This window comes from Leuresthes tenuis, unplaced genomic scaffold (assembly GCF_036924035.1).
Source record: "Leuresthes tenuis unplaced genomic scaffold, fLeuTen1.0.hap1 SCAF_16, whole genome shotgun sequence".
Lineage (NCBI taxonomy): Eukaryota > Metazoa > Chordata > Actinopteri > Atheriniformes > Atherinopsidae > Leuresthes > Leuresthes tenuis.
In genome coordinates, this window is record NW_027325370.1 from 6,919,776 (window position 1) to 6,947,265 (window position 27,490).

Below are 27,490 nucleotides of genomic sequence, written 5' to 3' on the forward strand. Positions count from 1 at the left end.
GAAGAAGTGATATGTTTTGTGAGGCAGGGCAGCCCAGCCTTTCCGGTTAATGATTGCAGAGATCTTTAAGAAGTGCATTGCACAGTCTAACGAGGACTTTCTTGTTTGCTTACCCACAACTTCCACCAATATTGAAGCTTCATCTTTACTTTAGAGGATTTCATCCTTTAAATACTTCTAAAACACTCATGTCATAATAAAATACAAGCAGTTAGCAACTTAGTCATTATGCGGTTGACTGTCAAAACACGGTGGTGTTCAAACAGTTAATTAGACATTAGAGTGATGCATAAAATAAGTCAATATATTTTATTAAGAATACATGTTACAGTACGTTTAGTTTCCAACTTAATCCTTTTTTCATAGGATGTCAAGCAAAGCTTTTTTTTTTTCAATTTAATTAGCGAAGATGCTTCCTCCCTGTGGGAATGTTGGTTGCAAAGCAGCACTCTAATGTGAATGACTGTCATATCCGGACTGCCGTTACTTATCACACACACACATACACCAAAGCACAAATACACATATTCGCACTGATATAACACAGCAGAAGAGAGTGACACCGTCAAAAACCCTTTGAATCACAGAGACATCGATACCACCTTAAAGCTTTGGATACAAGAGCACTATTTCTCTCATACACACACATCTCATGCATCACACAGAAACATCAGTCTGTTTTCTGTTTCCAGCTGTTCTGATTATGTTGCACAAAAGTACACCCAGCAAACGAATATCCACACCATTTTTTTTATTTTTTTTTATGGGACTTTTAGGATGTGTGGCTGGCAACAGAAATGGGTGTCTGCAGGGTAGAGATGCATGAGGGCAACGGAAGATCATGAAGAAAGACAATTTTCTTGTTTATGTAATTAACGTGATGGCAAATAGAGTATTTGAGATTTGATTTAGTCACAATCAGCACCATCGCCCTGTATTGATCAGATCAGTTGAGGATGAGCGCAGAGGATAATTTAAGACTTCAAGAGTCGATAGAACAGGGGATTTCAAAAACAACTTCTCTCTGCTGCTGTTCTCATTGGAAAAAAAACATCATCGCCTCAGATTAATATTGTATGTTGATGGAACCTATTTTGTGCCTTAATGCTCTCACAAAGTATAATGTCTTTATGTTTGTGTGCAAAATATCTAACTGCAAACATAATTGAATTCATTTTTGCCCTCTAAGTATGCTGATTTTGTCTCCACACACACATAGAAACATAATATTGTAACACTTTTATTAATAATCATTTCTTTTGAGTAACCAGTAACAATGCGCACACACTGATAGTGTTTCATGGGTATTTCTTCATGTTTCCAATAATACTGAAGTTTAAACAGGAACAAAGACTGCAGTTTATTCTCCAGAATGGGAGCAACGCTCTAACTACATGCATGTGAGTCCATTACAAGTGCATTCATAATCTTTGTTATTTCTCAAGCTGTCAAAAACAAATATAATCATGAAAAATTCATACCTTGTGAACTCAATAAAGTAATTTATTTCAGTGAACTCTTTGAACTAAAAGTCCATGCTCAGTCATTCTGGATATACAGTACAGATTAATGTGTTTGATTCGATCATCTTTTTCCATTTTCATAAAAAAGAACGATAATATTCTGTTTCAGAGATTATTCCAGTCATCATTGTTCATGTTGCTATTATGATCCTAAATTCATCAGCAGTGTTTGATCAGCGTTACGGTGGGTGGTTCTGTCAGGTGTGATGTCCTCAGAAAACATTTTGTTACAGACTCAGACCTCACAAAGACCAGACTCACTCCAGTCTTTACACAGGCCACTGAGTTTAGGACACTTGTCCAAACCCCGAAGCTAGTGGAATATAGGGTCTCTTTTGGCCTGCTCAGCCTGGCTCACCCTCATTTGCCAAAGGGACTATGTGTTATCTCATTCCCAAGAACAAAGAGTCTTTTGGGCTGGGGAAAGTCTGAGCTTCAAGGCTGGAATCAAACAAAAGCTCTACTGAAATTTAAAAGCTGCGTGGATGAGCAAGCTGAAAGCAGGCAGGCTCTTCAGAATGATCAGAGCTCCCTCTAGTGGTTGACTCTCACACAAATTTGGTATCGATCCTATTTCACATGATTCCCAATGACTCCCTCACAGGAACTCTGAGTGCTTAATTTATTAAATTATGAGAAGTATTAAAAGCTGACACCAGCTGACACCTGCCTCTCCCGGTGACTTCAGCTGTGATGATCTCATGCAGAAGGAGCATTATCTGGCGAGGTGACTAGTTTTGCTCCTCTGTACTCCTGAACTCTCCTCTTCCCTTTTTTAATCCCCTTTTTGACCTCCTCCTTCAAACGCTCCCTATCTATCTGTCTGATGCTTTGAGCGCACCAACGAACATACACACATACAATCTGTCTTTCTCTTGCAATCATTTGTTTCCTCCAGAAGCTCTTTTGTGGCTTCAATGCAGTCTGAGAATATATCTCCTCTGTCAGTCAGACATACTGTCTTTTCCATTCAATACATTAAAGGAAGGAAATGCCTTTGTGTGTGCCTATTTTTCTCTAAGTGAAGGTTCTGTGGATCACACACACATAAATTATTTATACTTCTATCAGCTTCAATGGACCCATCAATTACATTATAGCTTCAATCTATAGGTCTTCTGCAAATAGTCCTTCTCCCTCAATGAACAAAAGCATCATATACATAAATATATATTTGATCAGAAAGACTTTTAATGACAAGATATTGCATTCCTCTGTCCTCTTAAGATAAGGATAATAACATCTCAGATTGTGAGTCTGAGTTGAGCATTTACAATACTAAATCCAGCCTCCTTGTGCAGGGAACTGGAGCTTTCCACCTACAGCAGGAACTCACCCTGCCATGAATAACAGCTTTCCTTTGCCCTCTGTCTTACTCTCCTCCAGGTGTCCTGCTCTTTTGCAGCCCCTCTCACTTCCACTCCCAATATTTGGCTGCCCTTCTGCCATGCTCCTCCCACCCTCACTCTGGTCTTTCATTTATAGTACATGTTAAACAAACAGACATGTAAGTCACTCGAATGCACGGCCGTCCCGTCGCTATGGTTTCGGTCACCCTGAGAAAGAGGAGGTTCATGTCTCTAAAGCCTTTGTGTGGAGCCCAGGCTCCGCTGAGCTACATTCACCCATATCAAATACAAACTGTACATTTTATAAGGGAACAAAAATTATTTTAGTACTATACAAGAGACTATTTCTATGTAAATTTTTGAGGTGATAAAGTCATAAGTGTGGACCATGGAGCTTTATTGCGGGATCATTTTAAACGTGGGCTCATATCTAAGTTTTAAGGAAATAAAACAAGAGAGTGTCTGGAACTAATCATAAAGTGGGTGCATATTTAAAAGAGAGAAGTCTTTTGCATCTTTATGTCTTTTTATAAACAGAGAAGTCCCTACTTACGCTCGGTCAGGCTGTACAGAGCAGTGTTTGACACATACAAATGTATCCCTTGTGCTTCTGTGTGCTAAAGACTGTGAGTAAGGGAGAGCGATTTCCTTTGTCACTGACCATTTGTAAATCAAATTTTTCTCTTAAGGCATGGTGAGAATAACCAGCTGCACTGGCTCACTTTTGAATTGAACACACGTTCACGTGAAAAAAAAAAGAAATCCCAATTTTCCAGGTGCAGAAGTCTGTGGGATAGAGTTAGTGCAACTCATTCGGAGACTGCATAATTCTCTATCAGCAATGTGGAGAGTGCATCCATACATGCAAGTAGAGTTTAGCACTTGACAGTGGCTGTGATGGGGCCTGAAAAGCAGAGAATATGAGTGGGATTGTGCTTGTTCATTGTCTTATTCCATACAGAATGTGCTCTACTTGTGTTGCAAAAATATGATGCGAACTAACTTCACAAGCATGTTATGAAGGATTTGGAGATGAAAGCTCCTTAAATGTCAAAATGTGTTTTAAGACCATTTAATTTGAACTTTGCGTTACCCTTCAGCTGTGTATTTCCCTAAGATCAAGACTAAATAGCATTCAAATGGATCCCATAATAAAATCATTAGAAGTGCATAAAGGTGGGTGAATTGTGCATTGCTCTCTTGTACTGCAGTCTCACCCGGGTGGTAAAGATAAATAACAGGAATAAATTATGATTCGCTCAGCTCTCTCCACCCACTGCAGGAAGAGAGAAAACTGGATTTATTCAGACAGCTAATACACACAGTGACTCAGAGTGTATATTCAGTGTGGATGAAATGGGCTCCAGAGGCTTTTCCTCTCACACAAAGCAAATACCTGTCCTGGAATAAGATATTGATTTGTCATTTCCCATGGCTGAAGCTCAGTAAATAGGTTAAGCAGACTTGTGAGCATTGGCTCCTGACAGTTGTTGTCCAGTAACAGTGAGGCCTTAAACTCGGATGCACTGTACGTCCCACATTATCCTCACACACATCTTATGAAACCAACTCTTGTATTCATGATATTCATGCAGGGAGTCTTTTGTTCTCATTCAATAATGATCAGATATTTATTTCCATGTTCACAGCATTTGATTTTTACAAAATGAACAACCTCAGCATAAAGGTTTACGCACCTCGTTTTGAGAAAGTGAGAGTGGAGAAGCTGTTTACTTTACAGTTAAATAGTCATGATGAATAAGAGCTGCAGGGGGTGTTTTCTCCTTGAATGAGGACTTTCAGTTCTTTCAGAGACAGAAGAAAATTCTCATTTTTTTGCTGCACTATGCATAATTGTTGCAAATTATTGTTTGTTCATTTTTCGCTGTATTATACAGTACTTTATAATTTCTGTGTATTTTGCATATACTGCATACGTTCATATGTGGCAGGAGTGTTTGAGAAACATAGAAGTCATGCTTCTCCAAGCATGACATTCCTGTTACATCTCAAACTCAACAACACCCTCAGACAGAGACTCATCCATTGGACAAAACACACAAACATTAACTCAACGGCATCCTGTACATTGTGTAGCGAGGAGTGCAAAGACCTTTACATAAGGATGAACTAAACAACTACTTCACTCAGCTGTTAACCCACCTCTGAAGGAGAAGGGACGCTCTTTTGAGGACAGTAGTAACGTACTCATTTTGGACAGAGGAGACAGATGGTTTGAGAGAGGAGTCAAATAAACTATCTATGTTAATCTGGGAAAAACATCTTTGAACAGAGTAGGTGGCCTCAAGTATCACCTACAAAGCAGCCTTGGCTCTGATACCAAGGCAATTTTACAACCATTGCACGTATCAATCTTGAGACCAAAACATCAACAGCTCACAGGCAAGAATGACTTAAACAACCCACACAAAGGCCAGGTGAGTCAGTTTTACACTTGTGACCTTAATAGCCCACTAAATGTGAACGGTCTCTCACTACTTTTACTTCTTTGTGTTTTGTACAAGAAGGCTCCTAGTCCAAATCATGCCTGAGGCCCTTCTGTGTGGAGTTTGCATGTTCTCCCTATGCATGCGTGGGTTCTCTCCGGGTACTCCGGCTTCCTCCCACCGTCCAAAAGCACGCTTGTTAGGTTAATTGGCAATTCTAAATCATCCCTAGGAGTGAGTGTGAGCTTGCATGGTTGTGTGTCTCTTTATTCCTGTGTGGCCCTGTGATGTACTGCCGACTTCTTCAAGGATGTAACCTGCCTCTCAGTCGCAGCTGGGATAGGCTGGTCCTGAATTGGATTAAGTGGGTGCAGAAAATGGATAGATGGGTGGGTTTTGTACCAAAGGGCCACCATAGAAAAGAAGATTTCGGATGAATTCATTTTCTGTCATCACTGCATGTCTTGTGTGATCAGTCCCGCCAGGTGTCACCAAACCCTCACAGTTTAATGCAGTGAAATCCTCCATCCACTGGATGGAAGCAAACAGAAAAGAAGTACCAGTGGGAACAAATAGCTTTATAGAAGAAAAGAAGAAAAAAGCTGCGGGAGGAAGGGGGCAGGGGATTCTAACAAGAAAGTTTAGGAGATTTGAACTGGTTACGTGTTTAAAGCGGCTCCTGATTGAGCGCTCTTGTTACACCCGCTCTTGAAGCTTATGAGAGGAGACATGCAGAGACGTTTTGCCTGTTTCATAGCGCCGTGCTTCCCGTAGGAGAGTGACTTTGTTCAGCGCATCTGTTAGTGGACGACAGCACACATACCACACAAGGTTAGGTTTCCAGAAGCAAACTGCTAGACGGATGACGGTGGGGGGGGGGTGGGGGGGGGTGGGGGGGGGGGGGGGGGGTATTTTAGTGTATCACAACGTATAGACAAACTACATTGGTCATGTTTGATTGTTCTTTCAAATAAATGTTTTATGATCTAATCAACTTGAAATGACGTATTCCTATTATAAGGTATAATCTAAACAAAACGTTATATCAGATATCGCTGACCTGATATAGAATATAGATATATGCGTGATTTGGTAGTATAAATCTGTACTTATTACCACGTTATAGTCCTCATATTCACGCTATGAGATGCTCCTGCACCGCAATTTTCATTAATACTGACAGGTTTTCAAATTAGGCTTTTTCAATAATAAGTTCTAGTACTTTGCACACAAATAACATTAAAGTACTTCTGCCCATTCAGTATTTTTGCGGGTCTCTAACTTTTCATTTACTGAATCATCCAGTCATGGCTGAGGAGCCTGCAGCAGAGGTCCAAGTGCTGAGACGCCAGAAGGCAACGCTTATCGAGATTCTTAGCGCCGATGCAGATTTTGTTCTGCAGCACGCAGACGCTCGCTGTCTGCTGTCTCCTCACGGCTACCAGCAAGTGAAATCTTGCCGAATTCCCAGTGAGAAGGTAAGAGACCTTTTGGATCATGTTATCCAGAGAGGTCCAGAAGCAGCTCAAGGACTGCTGGACCTGCTGAAAGAACAGGCGCTGCAGGAGACCTACCCAATGCTGTGTTTTGTTAAAGATGTGCAAGTCGAGACTCTGTGTTCAGGTAAAAAAAAAAAAAAGTTCTGTATTTTCAACAATCTCATTATTAAATGTTAATTTCAATGATTCAATTCAATTTAAATGTTCTTAATTTTACAAGGGGGGAAAGATGTGTCAAGAAAAAGAAAAGCTCCTGAATTACAAAATATAGTTCCAACCAAACAGATCTGCAGCAAGGGTGAGTCACAGTACAATGAAATGTATTCCACCTCCAAGTAAAGCCATCGCCTACAAGATCCGCTGCTGTCTCATTGCACAGGCTGTGGCTTAGTGAAGGAGAGGCAGCTGATGTCCGTGGCTCGTTCCATCGGCAGATCTTGGAGGGAGATAGGCAGACTGGCTCTGGACATCTCGTCTGTGAAGCTGGAGCAGATTGAAGAGGACCATTCACTCCATGTGGAGCGTGTCTTCTCCATGCTGCGTTACTGGCGAACGCGCCAGCGAGGAAAAGCCACTGCTGCTCACCTGCACTCCCTCCTCAGTCAGGAAGACTGGGCGTTGCCTCCTGAAAGTCTTGAATCTCTGTTGGAGACCGACTGAGGCCTTCACCGACAGCTACATGCTCAGACTTTCAGAGAATTAACGAGTCTCTAATGAGGAGGACCATGAGGAAAATAATAGGACCTAGATTTCACTACCCCAAAATGCTATTCAGCACCTCTGAGCAGGCCTCCTTTAGTTTAATGTTTACTTTATTGTGATGTTGCAGTTCTCACTGAAACATTTTAAAAGTTTACTTGAAATGCCTTTTATAAAGGTGCCTTACAAAGCTGTAAGGCACCTTTATAAAAGGCATTTCAAGTAAACTAAGTCTCTCTTAAGGAGAAATTATGACAACAACTGAGCTGTTCCCATTTGGTTTTAATGTCAATACAGAGAAGACTTTAAAGTGGAAAATAAAATATTAGTTTTATTATTTTGTTTTCAGCATCTTCACATTTCATAAATCTTCAGTTCCTGGGAGAAATTATTGTCTACTGATCAACATATGTTGGTATTTTAGATCAAATATATCTAGCATCACGTGTCTTCTAACCTGTAAGCTAAAAGTATCATGTACTATTAGTATTATGTACCATGTCATACAAATCCAGGCAGACAAGTAGTGCCTTTCCTGAGTGGTGGAGGAAGTATTTGGATCCTTAAGCACAAGCATCACGATGTGTGGTGTAGACGTGGAGATGAGGACCCGAAAACAGATTTATAGTAAAAATACTCTCTCCCCCTCCCACATCTCCGCCAATCCAGGTATCCCCTGAACAGGCCTCTGCCGTAACAAGTCCAAAACCTCATCAGCCACCCTCAGTTTCTCCCAATGGTCTGCTTCCTGCCCCAAGCAGTCTAAAAAGGCCCCGACTACTTCCTGGAGGGCCTGGAAATCTGCTGGATTGATTTTCTGGTCAGATCCTTCTGTCACGATGTGTGGTGTAGAGGACCCAAATGCAGATTTATAGTAAAAAAAACTGATTTATTTATTTAAATAATTTAAACAAAATGCGTGGCAAAGCAGATTTCAAAACCCTAAGAACACAAAAACCTGACCATGACTATAAAAAATAACTTGACTTGAAAGATGTAAAAAAAAAAAAAACCTGACATGAACAGTAATGGTAGCAATGATAAACCTGATTTAACAACATAGGTGACAGTGAGGATCTGACAATGAGTGAATGACAACAGAGTCTAAATACTGTGGAGGGTGATTGGTGAGTGAGTGCAGCTAATGATAATGAACACAGGTGAAGGGAGTGGAACTGATGACCAGACCAGAAGGAACTGAGGAAAAGGTGAGGGCATGGCAGAGCTAAAGACGAGACAGAAACACATAACATGACAAAACATGACAAGTACCATACTCAAAAAGTAAAAAGTCTCACTTCCTACATGCACAAAGTACATAAATAAGAACTGATATTATCAGTGAAGTGTACTTAGAGCTGTGTAATACAATGTTTGCTGTCAGTACTTCAGCATTTTCTGTTTTTGTTGGATTTAAACTACTGACTAATTTGTGTTTTACTGCTTTAGATGTCCAAAGTTGAATTAACTGACTTTATACCCTGTATGTTGTAACATGCACTTTTATGCCTATTGAATAACAGCCCTGCTCTCCCCTTGGTCGGATGTTGCTTACAACTTAAGCAAGAGAAAAGAGAGAAGTAATATAGGAATATTTAATCCTTCCCCGTGTATCACAAATATTTCATGTCAACCAGGTACATTGTTTTCACTGGAAAGAAAGAATATGAAAATAACAAAAGCACTTGAAATATGTAGTGGAATAAAAACAATGATATGGGACATGAAGCACTATCGACCTACAGAGCTACTTTAATATAAAGCACTTGATTAAATTACAAATACTGCAGATCACATTGTACTTTATGAACGTATCATCTTAGTTACTGCCATTTATTTTCTCGGATATTTTTTTTTTAACTCTTGATTGTGAACTAATGAGAATCACTGAACTTCTTGTTTTATTCATGAACGTTTTGCATGTCACTTGATAAAAGCAATTAAGTTTCTTTTTCATGACAGAACCTCATAAATCAGAAGTCAGTGCATTCCTCATAATTTCTCCTACTCTCTCCTGTAATCTCAGTCAGTGTTAATTAACTATAGCTCCGGGACAAAGGTTGCACCACCCCCCACTGCTGTCATACCCTCCTTTTGTCCTGTAGCCATTTTCTACCGTGAGTCTATCAGCACCGTCTAAAAAAAAGCAGAGAATCGCCAGCTCATTTAAAAGTGTGAATATGTCTCATGTGTCCCCAGTATCGTGTAAGTACAGTGTGCCATATCTGTCTGTTTATTTTGCACTGCAACCCTTTACTCACTGTGTTTCTGTTTGAACTGTTTTAACACGCAGCAGACGGACAGATAATGGAACCAACTCTCCGTGACCTGAGTGAGCCTCTTATTGACCATGAAGAGGGACAACTCTTCTTGAATGAAGCCTTTAAAATTATTGTGGAGGAGGTGTTCTGCAAAGGCACAGATGTCAAACAGAAGGTGTCTCCTGAAGCATAAAATGTCTCACATATCATATTACAGTTGGTTTGTTGAACAAAACCCATAATCTGAGTTTTTGTCGCGCAGGTGTGTGAATGGAAAGAGCCAGATGAGCTGGCACAGCAGCTGGATCTGCAGCTGAGAGACACTGGGGAACCTCAAGGCAGGCTCCTGCAGAGAGTAAGAGATGTCGCCAAGTACAGCATAAAGACAAGTAAGACTGACGGAGACAGCCAAAACTGTATTTAAAAACTCATTCTTTTTTCAAACTTAATGATTCTTTTTGCTGTCACTTTCAGGTCACCCACATTTCTTCAATCAGCAGTTTGGTGGTGTGGACTATCATTCCTTGGCTGGACGTTTCCTCACCGAGGCTCTCAACACTAACCTGTAAGAAATACCAAAAAACAGTAAAGCAGATATATATGACCATGTGAGGCAGTGATAGAAGAAATATCCAGATATTTTCACTAAAGTTTAGACCAAATATATTACTGTGATAAATCACTATGATTATTTTTTTTTCCTCAAAACAATGTGTTTTTTGATGATTGGATCGTTGACAGCATGAAGGATACCAATGATGTAAGAAAAAATGAAAAAACAACCTTTAGGGATATTTGTTATGTTTTGCACATGTTTTTCAGTTTCTCATGTCAGAATGGTGTGTCAACCTTTTGCTCTCTTCCAAAACGGAGCAATTTTGTGTTTTATTGGACATTCTTGACAAGGTCATCTTTTTCACAGCTTTCTTCTTTAGAAACTCCTCTATGATTTTGAAATGGAGGTTTGGTTCACTACCATCCATGAATAGTCCTCTCCTAAATGTCTGGAGACTGGGAGTCATTTAGTCTGGTATATCTGCAGGCTTTCATTTACTTTACGAGGCGGCTGGATTTGCTGAAAGAACAAGATCACAATTAAACCAGAATCCCTCATGCCAGGCTCCTAACACAGAAGTTCTGACAAGTCGCTACCCTGTACTAGCTGCTATTGTTGGATTTTAATCATGATATCAATTGAATAAAGTAGCTCCTGTTCTGCAACTGGCTTTTCATGGTGCTCTGATTTGAGTATAGTTCACTAAAGCAACTGTCCTTTTCCCAAATGGCTTTGAGTATCTAACCATCCACATTCATGGTGCCATCTATAAATGTCATCTCCTTAACACATTGTCCTACTGTCTTATACGCTGTCGTCCTGGCCAGATTCATGCCAAACATACTGGACCTCCGTTGAACAGAGCATATTTGTCTTTGTCTGATCTGACCAAAGAAAGTGCTCCCAGTGTTTGTCAGGCTCCTTTTAATGTTGTCTAGCAAAGTTTCATCTTAAGATTTTTTGCCCAACAGCAAGTATGGGTTTAGTTTTTGGATGCCATCCACTGATGTTGGCATCATGGAGTGTCACACTGTTGGAACTGCACTAGAACTCGGTTTCCCAGTTAAAAACCCCAGTGCTAATTTTGAAGCATTTTGCATGGTTTTATCTTAGGAGGACAGCCACTGCTGCTCTGGTCAGTGGTGCCATGGCGCATTCTATAAATCCACATCACTGCTGCTGTCACAGATTTTTGTATCTTAGTTGTGCAGAAACGAACAGCCTGAGAGTTCAAAAACTGAGAAAGCACTTCCAACAAGTACACTACTGTATGACTTAAATCCTATAAATGATCAGACATTTTTCTTGTCATTGACAGCTTCACCTATGAAGTGGCACCAGTCTTTGTGCTGATGGAGACTGAGGTTTTAAGGGCGCTACGTCAGCTTGTGGGCTGGACAGAAGGTGATGGTATTTTCTGCCCTGGGGGTTCCACCTCAAACATGTATGCCATGAACCTTGCACGCTACAAACTCTTCCCACAGGTCAAAAGCCAGGGTTTGAGGGGTCTCCCACAACTGACCATCTTTACTTCTCCAGAGGTCAGGACGCCTGACTCATGCAGTAGACGAAAACTTTCAGAGATTATTTTGTGCCAGATGAAGGATGCATTCTCTTGTTTTCCAGAGCCACTACTCTGTGAAGAAAGGTGCTGCGTTTCTGGGTTTTGGCACGGACAATGTCATCTTGGTGAAAGTGGATGATGGGTAATTGATTGCTTACTGTAAGAGCTTAGATTGTAAATTACTTGTTTGCAATTAAAATAATCTATTAAGCAAAACTGCTATAAACATGTTGAAAATGTCAACTTGTGTCATTTTATAAATTTGAAAATTCACCAAAAGAAAGAAAATAGTTCTTAATTCCAGCCTCTTTCACTGTTGCCCTTAGTGATAACACTAATTGATATATTGCTATCTTTATGTTACCCCATTAACGCTTTTTTCCTTCGCAACAGAGGCAGAATGATTCCTGAGGACCTGGATGAAAAAATAGAGTTGTCCAAATCTCTGGTAAATTTATTCATATTCAATAAGCTCAATATACATGTACATAAGGCATATCAGGTTGAATTTGTAGGCTCTAACCGACTAGAACCTTGAAAGTTCACGTGAAAGGAAACTGCACTCACTCTGTTTGCTTCCCTCAGGGTGCCGTCCCATTCTTTGTAAGCTGCACGTCAGGCACAACAGTGCAGGGTGCCTTCGACCCACTGGACAGCATAGCTGATGTTTGTAACAAACACGATCTCTGGATGCACGTTGACGTGAGTCCTCCTGGAGGAGACTAATCGAAGCTGGCAGGTGTTGATTTTTAGAGACTATTTCTGTGTTTGGTTAAATCTGAGATAACTCCGACTTTGTCTTTTTGGTGCTTGTTTCAGGCTGCATGGGGAGGAAGTGTGCTCTTTTCCAAGCAACACAAGCATCTGATGAAAGGAGCTGACAGGTATTAACATGCAAGCAAGAAAGATGCATGTTGCAACATATAGAAGACAATATTTAACTTGGATAACTCCAAAGTCTGGCAGTAGTGGTCATTAGCTGCACTGTGTGTGCATGTGTGTTTGTTACTAGAGCAAATTCAGTGGCATGGAATCCACACAAGATGCTGGTGGCGGGCCTGCAGTGTTCTGTCTTGCTGCTTAAGGATACCACGGTTTGGTTTCACAAAACGACACAATTAGAAATTACGATGGTTTTGATAGGGCAGGTTTACAGTTTTTAATCTTACTTTGTTTAGATTCAACTCAACCAACCTTTTGTGTTCCTCAGAACTTGCTGAAGCAGTGCCACAGCGCCAAAGCTTCATACCTCTTCCAGCAAGACAAATTCTATGACGTTAATCTCGACATCGGAGATAAATCTGTCCAGTGCAGCCGCAAAGTGGATTGTCTGAAGCTGTGGTTGATGTGGAAAGCTGTTGGCTCTACTGGCTTGGAAGAGCGTGTTGACAAAGCTTTCCTCCATGTGAGGTAAATAAAGCATCGTTCCACCAAATGTGTGCTTGTATACATCAGAGTACCATTCAGCTGACAAAATCACATGCCAGCCTACGGCGTTTGGCCTGGTAATATGTGACAAATTACACTCTGTACTGATCAGTCGACCTTGAGCAAACTTCAACAGTAGTGTTCAAACTACCTGATAGTGGCAATATTTCCAGAAATTGTGGCTTTCAGTAATAGCTGTAGTGGTAGTAGAAGAAGAGGTGTCTCCACTGGCGCCTGGTGAGTGACCTACTTTACATGCTTTTACTGTTTGGATCTGTGGCAGTAAGAGGGGGACAGAGAGGCAACATCGCGACTTCTGCAAATTTAAACCATGTGAACAACACTTGGGCAATAGTTATACTGGAGCTTGCACCTGTATAGATACCCAATTGCTTATGGTGAATATTCTGTCTTTATGCATTTCAGTCAACTCACTTATAGGACTAGAACAATTACATCGCAGCCAGATCACCCACAATGCCACCCTTTTAGAGTTCGCCAGTAACAGTACATTTGTTGGTAGCATATTTGAATTCAGTCATAGAATCACTGTCACTGTCCATTTCATGCAGCACTCCATGACCTAGGTCATAACAAGCAGGTAGTTGTAGCACAAGTTAAACTGTGTAATCAAACTTTCACTTAAAGGTTTGAACTATGAAATGCTACTATTTTATCTTATACATATCAGACTAATTTAACTCTATATAACTTAACTGGGAAGTTTACACTTGGATAAAAATATGAAGAAACTGATCATTTGTGTATTTTTTACATTGGCTACTTCTGCACCCCTCTTACCGCATCTTTGCTTATCGGTGTCCACTCTAATACAGCATTAGCTTAAATCTCAGTTTTCATTAACAAACCGAACTTATGTGGATTTGTTCAACAAGAGGTTGTACCTGAGTTCAGTTGAATGTAAAAGCTTACTCTTGCAGGTATTTGGTGGAGCAAATGAAAAAGAGAGATGGGTTCCTTCTTTTGAGAGAGGTAAATATGCAGCATTTATTTTTTTTTGAGCACAACATTATCACTCCATCTTTGGATTCTATCTCCACTGACAGCCGGAATTTGTGAATGTATGCTTCTGGTTCATACCACCGAGTCTGAGAGGGAGGGAGGGAAATGCAGATTACCAGAACAGGCTGGCAAAAGTAAGTGTCTATACCACATCAGTGAAGAGTGCAGATTTAAAGTGTCAGTGTTTGAGATTTCTAACTTCTTCTTGATATGGCAGATACGCACACTCAAGTTCAACATATTATCTGAGGCATTCTTATTAAGAACACAGAATTCTACAATGATCTCTTTCAATTATCTTGGATTTTCATTTTCGTTTAAAGGTAGCTCCGATCATCAAGGAACGGATGATGAAACAAGGCACTATGATGGTGGGCTACCAACCTCTTGGAAACAAAGTCAATTTTTTCCGTGTGACTGTGTTTTCTCCACTCATTTCCCATAAGGACTTGGACTTCTTCCTCGATGAAATTGAAAGGCTGGGAAAGGATTTGTAATCCAAAATCACATTGTTTCAGATGTAAACACACTGCCCATCTTGATTTCAAGATTGTGCACAAATCAAAACTGATGCAAGCGAACAAACCTTACTGTCTTACTTTCTATGCACATGTAAAATAGATTAATAAAGAAACAAATAAATTATTCTTAACATTTATGAATATTGAATGTGTCTTTTTAACTTTTTTACCTTCTGTCCACTTATAGACAGTTCCTATTAGCTTTAATAAATTAAGAGCTGAGGCAGTTTTCATTCATTTCCAGAAGAGTGAAAATACAACCTAAAATACTTAGTCCAACATATGGAAACAAACATAAGTTTTGCTTAAACATTGAATCTGGAAAAAGCAAAGCGTAATACTGTGAACACGTGTGAAATCAAATGTCGAATAAAAAACATCTGTGGCATTCATTTCTTAAATTATCTTCTTTTTTTAAATCTTATGCCTCTTTCTGTATTTGTAGCCTTCTGAGTTAAATTTCAATGGTAACCTTTTCTCACAGACTAACAATAAGCATAATAATTTGTCAACAGATGTTCTGCTTCCCACCTCTCTAGAAAGGTCGTGTTTTCAACCTTTCGTTCGGTCATTTTTGGGAGAGGTGGCCCTCTATGACTGGTAGCATGAGGTCGCTAATGAAAGGCAACAGAAGAGGGGGCGCTTGTGGGTCCCGATTGACGCGCGAACTCAACTGCAGAGCATTCTGGGATTTGTAGTGTTAGTGGTGCATGAGCTGTTTACCGGCGGGCCAGCTCTAGTAGACATTTAGTATTATCTTGCGAGCCAAATATAATTACACTGCGGGCCAAACGTGGCCCACGGGCCTGAGTCTGACGTCTATGATTTACAGTTTCTTTACGTACCGCGAACACAACTGTGACTTAAATGTGGGTCACCCCGCTTAAGTCACATGGCTGGGTGGATGACCAATCAGGACTCTCCCTGGGGAGCACTTCCGGTGGTAGTGTTTCCTGTCACTGTTTGTAAACTGAGAAAAAAATTTGGAAGTGCGACAAGAAATAACAATCTTCAGCTATCTTAAAATCCAAAGGTAAGCGCTCTGCTTTGCGAGGCTTCTCTCGCACGTTTTTCTGCCATTTTATAATCTCCCAGTCGTCTGTTTGTAGCGGCTGCAGCCGGGGAAGGAGGCGTTATTATGGGGTCGGCGCTGAGCCCGCACGCCCTGCCTGCCTGCCTGGCTGTTTTTGTGTTGTCTGGGGCGGGGGGTGGGGGTTCAGTTCAGCCATACAAGAGTTGTCCCATAACCCTTCTGCTGGCTAGCTAGCTGGTTTCTGCTTTCTGTCTTGCTGAGGAGACACGCAGCACACTATATTAACCCCACCTGAACACATCAAACTGGTTATCCAGTGTCATGTGGTCCCGATGGACTTCCAGGGATCACTTGTCCATGGATTTTGTTATCTCTCTTTATAACGTTTTAAGTGTTCGTTATTTGCTAACCTCAGCTCACCACCGGATTATGTTTGTTGTTTTTCTTTTGTTTTGGTTTATTCTGGCAAAATCAGAAAACTCACATGATTTATTTAGAGAACAATTTTCCAATTTAAGATTCCGGCTGAAAGCAAATGCGTTACTCTGTATTAAAGTTGCCTGAAATGCTTCATGGCCGGTCATTTACCTTCCATTGTTTTAACCTTCATTACTTTCATTCACTAGATCGAAAAACCTCTGCTTGCCATATGCTGTTAGTGGCATGCTTTACTTCATTGTCATACCGTGTGTCATTCTGCTTTTAAATAGACAATATTGTTTCTCAATCAAAGCATATAAAACATGACAGAAGTACGAACTGATAGGATAGATCAAATCAAATCCTTCAGATAGAACCAGCATCAATAAAACCTGCACCTGTAGGGCTATTCACAGATAAATAAAGCAACCATTGGGATAAAGTGCTTTGAGAGCAACAATAACATTTATCTTCTTGCATAGTTTTTTTGGGATATGTGTTGTTCTGGAAACTGAATCTTGATCTTAATACTTATCAGACTTGCGTAAGACGGAAGGAAATTGAAAACGTTTTTAGCTGGATTAGGGAGGTTCTTCACTCTCTTTAATCAAAGGAGCTCAAGCTGTTGGGTTAGAGACGTTAGATCGTTACCGTGCAGTTTAAGTTCATCTGCAGTGTCACTGCTGGAGTCGTCAGTCTTCAGAATCCATTTTATTGTACACTGATGAACTGCACACCGAAGCAATCTGTGATTATCTATGTTTTACACCTCTAAGCATGAAATTTCTGGGTTTAAAATCATTGTAATTTTTCTAACTTTTCTTCTTTAGTTTTTAGACATATTGGAGGAGACTAAAGCTTTCAAAATCTGTATTTGAGTTTGTTTGTTTTTCATGCTATAATAATCTATGGTATATACAGGTTTGATTTTGGTTTGGCACATTTCTGCTAGTAGATAGTTTTGAAGTAGTTGATGGTGTACCACTAATGAATTTAGCTTTTTTAGGTTGTCTTCATTTTTCCTCTCAACCCTGCAAACTTGAGGCCGGATCATTGGGGCTTTCTTTCCTGATTTGAAAAAAAAAAAAAAAAAAGAATGACCTCAATATCTGGTCATATATTCGTATGCCTCTATTTTCAGGCTTTGGGCCCCCGATGATTTGGGGTGCTGTGGTCTCTTCTGTCACCCCTCATCCTGAGTGAAGCCCCCACTGTCCCCTCAAACACACACGCATTCAAACCAAGGCGATGACACACCATTCCAACAGTTCAGTTCGAGACCATATGAAATGGGTCAGTGGAAGTCTCTCCATCTGCAGAATCACCATCATAGTTGCATTAATCTGTCTCTCCCATTATTCAACCCTACCTCCAAGTTTCCCCTGGCTCCTTGTCTCTGTTAAGAGTTCTGCATTACCCCCCGTATGCTCTGACGTGTTGTTGATTACGTTGCCAGGCTGGGTTGCTGGGCTGCGAGGCGGTGCTGTCCAGCATGGCCCTGATGCAAGCCAACAACATCCCAGGCCAGAAGAAGATGATGTCAGCCTTGGGTCAGGGCCACAGGGCCAGCACTGAGAGTCACCAGGCCCACTCGCAGCACAGCCAAAACCACCATGGGCACCAGGTTCATCATGGACAAGCCCACCACAGCCTCGTGGGACACTCTTCAGATGGGAGCTGTCCACCCCTGGTGAGTGAGACAAAGGCCACAGCTTTATGCACACCACTGGAGCTCATGTTGTTATTCTTTTTAAAAGGTGTACCTGTGTTAGGCTCTGTTTGGCCCAGTTAAGGGGTAAACTGATCCTTTTATTGAATCGAAATCAAACCCAATGTCTATTTTATTTTACAAATAGTCATAATACTGTTCATAGGAACAACATACGTTTGAAATAGCAGTTAATGATACTAGAATGTATTCATTTCCAGATAGAAGGACAGTTTACTTTGTCACACGTCATTAGGTTCCACCTGTAGGTGTCATCTGTAGAAGCTTCAGTCCCTGACAAATGCATCATTTGAAGCTTGTATCTTCTTGCAACTACATTCTACACATTTACTTATATTATGATATCATTAAGTGCTTACTTGGACTGTTTAAGGTTGAAAGAAGACTCTTGATGTGATTATGTATGTTTTGTCTCCTTCAAAAGCTAATCCGGAAGGACGGGGAGTATCACACAGCTCGGATAATTGATGATAAGGATGTGCAGACTAACCAGAATATGCAACCCAAGAAGAAACACAAAAAATCTGGGTCGTCCAACAAGGTTAAAGAGAAAGTGGAGGTGAGGATTGTTTCAGATGTTAAAAAAGAAAATGGATGCTGGTGGCAATCAGTTTGATCTAACTGTGTCGATGGTGATAGCTCCTACTTCCAGTGATGGATATGGACGATGACAGCTCCTTGAAAGTCCAGAAGAACTTCATCTGTGATCACTGCTATGGGGCTTTCCGGAGCAGCTACCACCTCAAGCGACATATTCTTACGCATACGGGTGAGAAGTTGAAGCTCATTTATTCACATCGGCTTAGCGAGTGGATCTCTGCAGGGATTTTTTACATATTCAGTTTGGATAAGCAGCTAAAACTCCAGACTGAAGTCACCTGGAATTTTTTGGACTATTAAATGGCTGCATGCAACAGTTTTTTTTTTTTCAATTTCTATATTTTTCTTAAATGCTTTTAATCTCTGCTCTTTCTGCTGTATTTCTTTCTTTCCTTAAATTCTCTCTTCATAAAAAGCAAAGCGTTCTGGTAAATGCTAATGAATGCTCCACACCTGTGGTTGCTTACAGGGGAAAAGCCATTTGCTTGTGATGCATGTGATATGCGGTTCATTCAGCGCTACCACCTGGACCGACACAAGAGGGTTCACAGCGGAGAAAAGCCGTACCAGTGTGATCGCTGCCATCAGGTCAGTCAGCATTTCTTCAGGACTACCAAAATACTCAACACGTACTTTAGCTGTGCACTCCTCTGCTGCCTTGCCTGAAACATTTCTTTCTTTCTTTGCCTCGCTGCAGAGCTTCTCACGGACAGACAGACTGCTAAGACACCGACGGCTGTGTACAGTTGGGATAAGCAAAGAGGAAAACCAGTACTCCCAGGATGCATCTGCTCATCCAGCCTCCTGGAGTCCCCTACAGTCTTCTAACAACCGTCTGACTGTCTGACCATCGGCTTCCTGACAGCAGTCTGCCTCTTCGTACCGCCACTCACTGGAGTTTGACCTTAAAATAGTTTCACCTCAAGGCAACCAAACTTTAGTTTGCTCCTGCCAGCTGAACTGGATTCAAAAATAAATCTTTTCTTTTTTTTACTTAACTGTTACATTTATTATACAAGCAGAAGGGGAAGGACTAATTTGGACAAGTCATTAAGGCAATAACTGAATTAACTCGGCTGAGAAACACACACATCTCCTGTGATTTATTTATTTGTTTGGAGTCACTACCCAGAGATTTTTGTTTTTGTTATTTCTGACTGCTTGGACAGTCAGAATATAGCAGCACTTCTTCTATCCTTTGACCTGCAATCTACCGTATACCTCTGTTACATTGGACACGCACAAAACCTTGCAACCTTTTAGTATTAAAAAATTGTTCTTTATACTACCAATTATGAACCTGCTTCAGCTGACAAGCAAAAACAGTCACAGCGGGAGTCTGGTGTGTTATCCAAAAAAATATATATATATATAGTCAATAATCAATGACTATAGATCCCTTTAATGTACACTGATTTAAAATGAAAGGCTTTTACGAAGAAGTGACATTCAAGCTAGTCTGAAGAGGAGTCTTGTTTCCCCCTTAAATGGCTCTAAACTAACTTCTTGCCTGCTAATCTTCCAGCTGTAAAACTTGAAGAACTATGTCCTCACAGTGATGGTTAAACATTATCTAAAAAACACTAAAGGTTAACTTTTCAACCGATTCTGGAATTAAGACGCATAGTGAAAGTTGGCACACACACTCACAATTCTTCCCTGTTTTAAAGGGATTTGGTCCCGACTGTTAGTAACTGGCATTGTTAGTGGTAATCATTAGAAAGCCGATACGTTTGTAGGAGACCAGATTTTTCTTAAGCCCGAGAATGGTGACCTACCTTAGACTGACTGGAAGTAGGAACCACTTCTTTGTTGCAAATGGTGTTTTCCATAGTGCTTCCTTAAAGTAACCGCCTATATAAATCCATTGTTTGTCTGCTCCTAGAAATCAGCAACTTGTCTTTCCCCGTTCACTAACCAACTGATTCCGCTGGCGTTCAGAGACTTTCATCCCTTCAGAAAGCGTGTGGAGTTGGGTGATCACGCTCTCTGCAGCCCGTTGCTTTTCATGGAAATTTAGATGAAATTTTGTATGGATCATATTTACCAGACTGTTAGCACAGTGCTGGATCAGAAAACGCCCCAATAATTGTTTGACTGAAGGCGCTGGGAACATTGTCTTGATGGCGGCTACGTAAATGGCGGTGTAAATGTCCCAGGTTAACCCAGTTAGTTAAAAATACGAACTGCCTCATGAACAGATTTCTCTGTCTGACTGAATGTGACCTACTAGCAGTGCCGTGTCGTGTCAAGTCCCATTTACATTGAACATCTTCAGTGAAGATGGATAATTGTACTTTGTTGACAGGGAGCTTGTTCATGCCTGCTTATAGTTAAATCAGACTGTAAACACTGGACTGATTATGTAAGTTCAGTTGTAGAGGAACATTTAACAGTTATTTAGACTGAAATGTATTATGATAGACAAGTAGCTCTGTTGCTTTTAGATGTGAGAGGAGTTTGGATTCCATTACCAACTGTCGATTGTTAATGAAGTTAATATATATTTAAATTGATGTAGGTGTAGTAAATAGTACAAGGGAACTAAACTCCAAAAGCAAATCAAAGTTTTTACAAAGTTCTAAACCCATGATTTATTGTGACGGCTGAAAAAGACCATTTCAGGTTCTGTGTTCGGTGACGATTAAAAGCTGCCACTTGTTTAATTTTAGCATCAGCCCGTAACAGCCGTGATTAGTTAGGATTCTTTTTTATTTTATGTTATCTTGCATGTATTTGTTGATAAGCTTGTATAGATTTTGTTTTGGTTAAAAAAAAATCATTTTTTTCTTTTTAAAGTCTATTTTTCTTTATTTTATAAAGGCCTTAACCATTTTGTCATGTTTTGATTGAAGTCAATTTTGACTCAATGACTTCGTACTGAATGCAGTTTAAGGGTCACAATAAAGGTGTTTTAAAAAAAAAAAAACAAGAAAACAGTGAATGCTGTTCACGTGGTTTTGTAGATTTTTTTTCTTTCTTTTGAAACAAACTACAAACTCTCCTTTTCAAATTTCTTTTTATAGAAAGCCAGACTGTTCTGAATGGTTTGCAACTTGAAATGCGCTCAGATTTTAGTGTAGCGCAAATGTTTGTTTTTTTAAAAAATGGGCAATACACTGAATATGTCAGCAGATGGCAGCCATGACCATATGAGAACTAATTGTCTTTACAGCACCGTGATGAAGAGGAGAAAACAAGAAATGCTTTACACCCATTCCTGAACGGTTCTTGCTGTGAAAATACCCATAAGTAATTAACATTAAGTCGGTTGTTTGAATTTTAAAAGAGACATGAAGCAGAGGAAAAACGTTTTTCTTTGCATGAGAACTAACAAAACTTTATAAACCATTCCAGGTTGTTCATTTGATGGGTTTTTACAGCGCTTTGGCTGCAAGAAGAAAGTGCAATCTAATTCTCTTTATAACCTTTTATGGTTCTATGAAACAGATGGTCTTTGCACCGTGTAAAACAAAGTGCTTTGTATGTTTCAGACACTTCTTTTTGTGAGTTTATTTTTTACATTGCATTTTGAATGCATCTACTTTGAAAACTTTGGCTTGGAGTTGTGATGTTTTATGGGTTTGGATATCCAGGTTGGTTTCAGAAGTTGCTTGAAATCTGCAGAAAAAGAAATGTCTTAACAGTCATCAGGTTCGTTCATGTGAAATGTTTCTGTTCGGTACAACGTGATCAAAGTCGGCAATCAAACAGACATTAGCATCTGTGGGGTGTTACCTGAAACCCACATTCTTCAGAGTAAAGGAAGGAATTTCCTCAGGTGCATTGCCTCCGTAATTCTGCCTGTGTGGGTATGGGCACATTAGTCGTATGGTAGGGAGTGCAGATCATACCCTTTAGCACCTTCCTCTTTGCTATTGACTAGTTCTTTAATAACAGCATAAGGATAGGTAGAATGAGATCAGCCTGAAGGCTGCTAGGAGTGTGTGCCTTCCCCCATGGGAGACATCCCCTCCCTCTGCAGCCTGATTTACAGCACCCACAGGCCCCTTGCACTCAACAATGGACCTTCTTAAGTGAGGTAGATGGGGGGGGGGGGGGGGGGGGGGAATCAGAGAGTGGAGATAACACTCCATCTTCATGCATAAAGTGCTGAAATCATCGAGGTTTGAAATCATTTCTGCAAGACAGACTGATCACGGAGAGTCCAGAGGTAAAGTGTGGGAGTGCCGCCTTGTCCTCAGTGTGGCGCCCCTCCATCAAAGAGGAGGGCTCAGCCAGACTGATAGCAAGCCCTCCACATGCTCAGCTCTCCTGTCAGAGGGATACAAAAAATAGGTCCTTTAAACAAAAATATCTCCAACCACCAGTAAATCTTAGCTGCCTGTGCACACTGGCTCCATAAACATTTGGGTGGTTCAGAGGTTTGCAAAACAAGTGCTCAGCAGCAGAAATGTTCTGTCGACGACAAATGTTTGGTTGTGCCTGATCAAACACATCACAGGCTCACTGCAAATGATTAAAACCCTCCCAACAATAGCTCCTGCTATCTCCCTCTCCCCAAGGTGTGGGAGAGCCTTTTCATCTCAGGCTTTGATTAATAAAGGAACTGCTGGTTGGTTGAAAGCAACGATCTGCCCCCTCTGAGCATCCATCATGTCCATGACAGCCCACCTCTCTGTGTTAATTAGCGGTGATATTTAAGCTGTCTAAGGTGTTCCACTGCCGTCAGCGTGGAGGTTGCGCCGCTCATCATGACAATTTCAATTCCTCAGAGTCGAGGTTCCTCCCATTCTCCACAACACCTCAGTGAACACGTCCTTAAACATCCACATAGATGCAGACCCAATGTTGCAGAAGTCTAAAAAATACCTAAACTAAAAAAAATCAACTAAAGCCTTGTGAACGCTGTAAATGCACTCTGTCTCTTTCATGTGTTTAAACCAACTTTGTCAGCAGGAAGGTAAAAATCTCGAGTTGACTTATTACACTTGCTTAATAATTATTTGAAATTACATGAAAGAATTTGCCATAAATTCAAAGTTCTCGTCAAACAACGAGCAGAGAAAATGTGAATGCATTACTTATTAATGATTACCAAATACAGCAATATTCTCTCACACTTGGGGCTATTATTCAGAAATAAATAATTTATGTAGCAGAATCCTGGTCTGTGTTATACCCAAGAGGTGTCGTGCACCAAAATGAGAATTTTAGAGGTGCAAAATTAGCTGAAGGCAGCCATTTGGCACCAATATGAAAGCAGACAATATGGCTTGTGTGGTGCACACAAAGTTGGTGTGAAGACGGTGCCAATAGGTTTCAAGGTTATCACAGTTAGTGTTACCAACATTTAGCAAATGTCTGGAAAAAATTTCAAGGGGAAGTCTTCCACATGCCCACTTCACAAAAGGTCCCTAATGGGAACATTTAGTCACTTCACGCCTCATAGTGTCCTATATTCAAATGTCTGTCCTCACTTTTCTAATTAGTGTAACTCAGCAAGATTAATTAGCATCTGCATATCACTCCGAGGACTCAAAACCTAGCACAGAGGAGAAAAGGAGCGAAAGCTATCACCTATCTGACAGGTAACAAGGGAAAATTTTGAATTTGGCCTATTTTTGTTTTGATATGCTAAGACAATGAATATTCATACATGAAATTGAACCTCGAGTGAGCTCCGAACACACAAGCCGAGTTTTAAAATATACCTTTATCCAATCTGACTTAATGAGGAGAAGTCTTAAAGATATGAGAAAAAAAAAGAGAAAATTAAAACAAGGTTTAGGGTTAAAAAGAAAAAAGGTCAGTTTTACACTTTTGTTCACACGTTTGTTCATTTGATAGCCTGTTTCAGGAAATTAGTGTTGTAAACTCTGGCATGGCTTACTGGTATGTTTAAATGTAGCACAGCTATTATTAAAGTGAAAAAGAAAGGTTATTTTGCTTTCTCATAATGTGCATTCCTAGTGTTCATTCTTATAAAGAAAGGTAGATAAAGACAAAAGTGAGAGTCTTGAGTGTGGCAGACTTTCAAGGAATCCTGTCATAAAAACATTATGGCAGTTCAAACTAGAAGAGTGCCTAAAAAGAGGATCCCCCAGCAAGCAAATGTCCTGTTTGTTTTGATACTACTGACTGAAACCTACATCCAAATTTAATGGATCAATATTTGCCCCTACTCCACCCCTTCACCATCAGCTTGGTTGTCTTCCTGTGAAATGAAAAAAAAAACAGCATTTAAAAATCAGATGCAGAATATTATGCTTCTTCAAAAATGTTAATGTTACTCAATACTTGCAAAGAAAAGACAGAGAGAGAGAGAGAGAAGCCCAGATGTTGCTCCGTACAAGGGCCTCGTGCTTTACCATGTCCCCTTGAGTCATGCAGTGGATTATTGCTGATGTACATTTGGCCTCAGGATTATACAATAGAAAAAAAAATCTTAAATGAGTCTGTTCAAAACCAGACTTTTAAAATGCATGCGTGAAACGTAAGTCTGACCAAAATCGTGCTTTCTCCAAACTTGATTAACACACCAACTTAATCCATTCAACTAGACTCAAGTGAGCGAGTTCCATCATTTTGCATCTCCTCCTAACAACTGTAAAGCTTCAGTGTAGGCTATATCATTACAGCCAAATTTCCAGGAAGGCTGCTCTGAGTCACATATGTTGATGTTTCTTTTGTCAGAAAGCTAAATGTGTCACCTGAAACGTTTCTGGACTGTCAGTCTGCTTTAATAAAATACGATCTTAAAACCACAGAGTCATCAGACAGAAACGTAATTCCAGTAACTTAAAAATAACATCAACATGCAATTAAATCGGTTATACTTACATGTACGATGATGAATTCTCATTATTTCATCTGTACTCGAAAATACTCAAACATTTCACGTAGTGAAACTGAAGTGGAACTTTAGACAAATAATTCTATAGATCAGGCCACTTTTAGTCATTCAAGCATATAGTTCTAGTGGTGGCCATGTTAGTCTCGGCATAAAATTGACTACATTCAAGATCACCGGAGAACAAATACTAATGACTTCTTCTCTTGCAAAGCCATTAGGCCCAAGTGTTCACTTATCCTGTGGGGTATTTCTCTACAGCTACTGGATGGATCTGCACAAAATGTTGCTCAAACAGCTGTGTTACTGAAAGAATATATCCCTCTAAATTTGGCAATCCCTGGATGTTTCCTCTTTTACTTTAGAAGTGCTGGATGCTCACTGCCCTATGGGAAGACATTTATCTAGGAAGCCATTATCTTTTTGTTTAACACGCCAGAAAAAAGAATGCAGCAATAAATTTCAAACAATTTTTCAGAGTATAATTTTTTTTTCTCCATTACCTTAAAAATGTAGAAGTAAAAGATGTCCTGATGTTTATGTAACCTGGCCAATTACAACAGTGGAAAAATAAAGTCAAAGGTTCAACAGCAGCATGATTCTACAAGAAAGACCTCGTCGTAATAATTAACTTTACCCAGGCCTATTTGCCTCAGACCCTTTTAACACACCGCCAAACTATCCATCACCCCTCTGAGTTCAGAGGGATCATGTCTCTTTAAGATGTAAAACCTGTTTTCTCTCTCCTGCATGGCACATTGTCAGGGGCCAAGCTGTGTAACCCCATGTTATCAAGTTCAAGAGAAGGTCTTTCGTGAAATTATGCAATCCTACTTGACAAGGCAAGTCCAGGGCTTTCCTCAGTCTTCTTATTCACCAATAATTTTCCACTTGAACAGACTACATGGAGTGTGAGGTGAGAGTTAAGGGAGGGGTCTGATATCCAAGGGAGATGGTACATGAATTCACTTAAGGTTGATAGACAGGGGAGGGGCACCCATGCTATTTACCCTTAGAGATTTCCATGGGTGAAGGCTGTTACAGGGCCACATTGTGCCTCCTCTCGATCTTGTCAGGATAGGCTGTCAGGCTGATGAAGAGATAGGCTGTAGATAGATGACGGTACTGCACGAACACTGAGGCTGCAGTGAGCAGATGTAGTAGTCAGACAGAAAGTGACTTTGGAGGTTTGCAGCTGCAGATCAGGCATGCGATAAAGTGTTTTTTTCTTTTTTTTCTGACCCCTGAGTCAACCAAAAACCTGAGAAATGAGGAATGAGCAGAACAGTTATATATATTAAAAAAACATGTTTCAAGATAGGAAATCATTCAGAGGAAAATAAGAGATGGTTTTGGATGCATGGAGACATGCACAATCACATTTTGTCCTCTCTGTTTGCAGCATGATCAGAAAACTATCCTCAGTCTGAATATAATGTTTTGTTGTAAGCATTTCTGGATCGACATCTGGCGATTAGGCTCTCACTCATTGCTACCTCTGTGCTTGCAAGAGACACTCTCGTGATGTAGGGACTATTATGCTCCACTGCCACCTCCCTTCAGGGATAAGATTTTACGATTGCAACCTGACACCGTTTCTGTGTCCTATAAGCGACAGAGCAGTAACTCACTTCAAAGGCGAGAGGCATCAAATCACAGCGCACCCATAAATTAACCTGCCAAGCCTTGGCCAATGAGAAGGCAACATTAAATCTCGGCTGTCACGCTGGCGGCCAATGGAAAGACGAGGGTTGTAAATCTGTCAAGGCCGGTCTGTTAACGGTGTTGTGGTGTGGTTGGGGAATCCACAGGGAGGGAGGGGAGAAAGTGAGAAAGAGTGGATGAGAGAACATGCTGAGGGTTTAGAGGTATGCACGGAAAATGTTATTTTTTTCTTTTCATTCTGAAGCTCCAACACCAAAAAAATACATTGACACATACTGCAGGGGAACAGCAGAGGGCAAGCTTTTTTAAAGAAAAAAAACAGCAGTAGGAGCTGATGAACACCAGCAGAACACTCGTAA

The 27,490-nt window shown here is 40.4% G+C and overlaps 3 protein-coding genes across 6 annotated transcripts; all 3 read left to right on the forward strand.

Annotated features, from left to right (window-relative positions):
* Positions 1-5,920: 5,920 nt before the first annotated feature.
* Positions 5,921-7,699, forward strand: LOC140271678 (uncharacterized). 2 transcript variants are annotated; one of them, XM_072366960.1, is made up of 4 exons: positions 5,921-6,150; positions 6,625-6,942; positions 7,039-7,116; positions 7,198-7,699. In XM_072366960.1, exons 2-4 carry the CDS (start codon positions 6,627-6,629, stop codon positions 7,476-7,478), a joined length of 675 nt encoding a protein of 224 aa, XP_072223061.1. In that variant the 5' UTR covers positions 5,921-6,150; positions 6,625-6,626; the 3' UTR covers positions 7,479-7,699. The 2 variants fall into 2 exon arrangements, with proteins under 2 accessions (XP_072223061.1, XP_072223062.1); XM_072366961.1 differs by lacking the exon at positions 5,921-6,150 and adding an exon at positions 6,322-6,340.
* Positions 7,700-9,429: 1,730 nt separating this feature from the next.
* csad (cysteine sulfinic acid decarboxylase) lies at positions 9,430-14,984 on the forward strand. Of its 2 annotated transcripts, XM_072367477.1 has the most exons (14): positions 9,431-9,722; positions 9,811-9,953; positions 10,041-10,167; positions 10,253-10,343; positions 11,653-11,875; positions 11,961-12,040; positions 12,292-12,346; positions 12,484-12,600; positions 12,718-12,782; positions 12,911-12,992; positions 13,109-13,308; positions 14,268-14,319; positions 14,394-14,483; positions 14,673-14,983. In XM_072367477.1, the coding sequence occupies exons 1-14, from the start codon at positions 9,698-9,700 to the stop codon at positions 14,844-14,846; spliced, it is 1,524 nt and encodes a 507-aa protein (XP_072223578.1). In that variant the 5' UTR covers positions 9,431-9,697; the 3' UTR covers positions 14,847-14,983. The 2 variants fall into 2 exon arrangements, with proteins under 2 accessions (XP_072223579.1, XP_072223578.1); XM_072367478.1 differs by lacking the exons at positions 11,653-11,875; positions 11,961-12,040 and having other exon boundaries at positions 9,430-9,722; positions 14,673-14,984.
* Positions 14,985-15,804: 820 nt separating this feature from the next.
* On the forward strand, positions 15,805-21,571 carry znf740b (zinc finger protein 740b). 2 transcript variants are annotated; one of them, XM_072367318.1, is made up of 7 exons: positions 15,805-15,903; positions 17,465-17,616; positions 17,780-18,013; positions 18,477-18,611; positions 18,692-18,821; positions 19,122-19,240; positions 19,350-21,571. In XM_072367318.1, exons 2-7 carry the CDS (start codon positions 17,572-17,574, stop codon positions 19,497-19,499), a joined length of 813 nt encoding a protein of 270 aa, XP_072223419.1. In that variant the 5' UTR covers positions 15,805-15,903; positions 17,465-17,571; the 3' UTR covers positions 19,500-21,571. The 2 variants fall into 2 exon arrangements, with proteins under 2 accessions (XP_072223419.1, XP_072223420.1); XM_072367319.1 differs by lacking the exon at positions 17,465-17,616.
* The last annotated feature ends 5,919 nt before the right edge of the window (positions 21,572-27,490 follow it).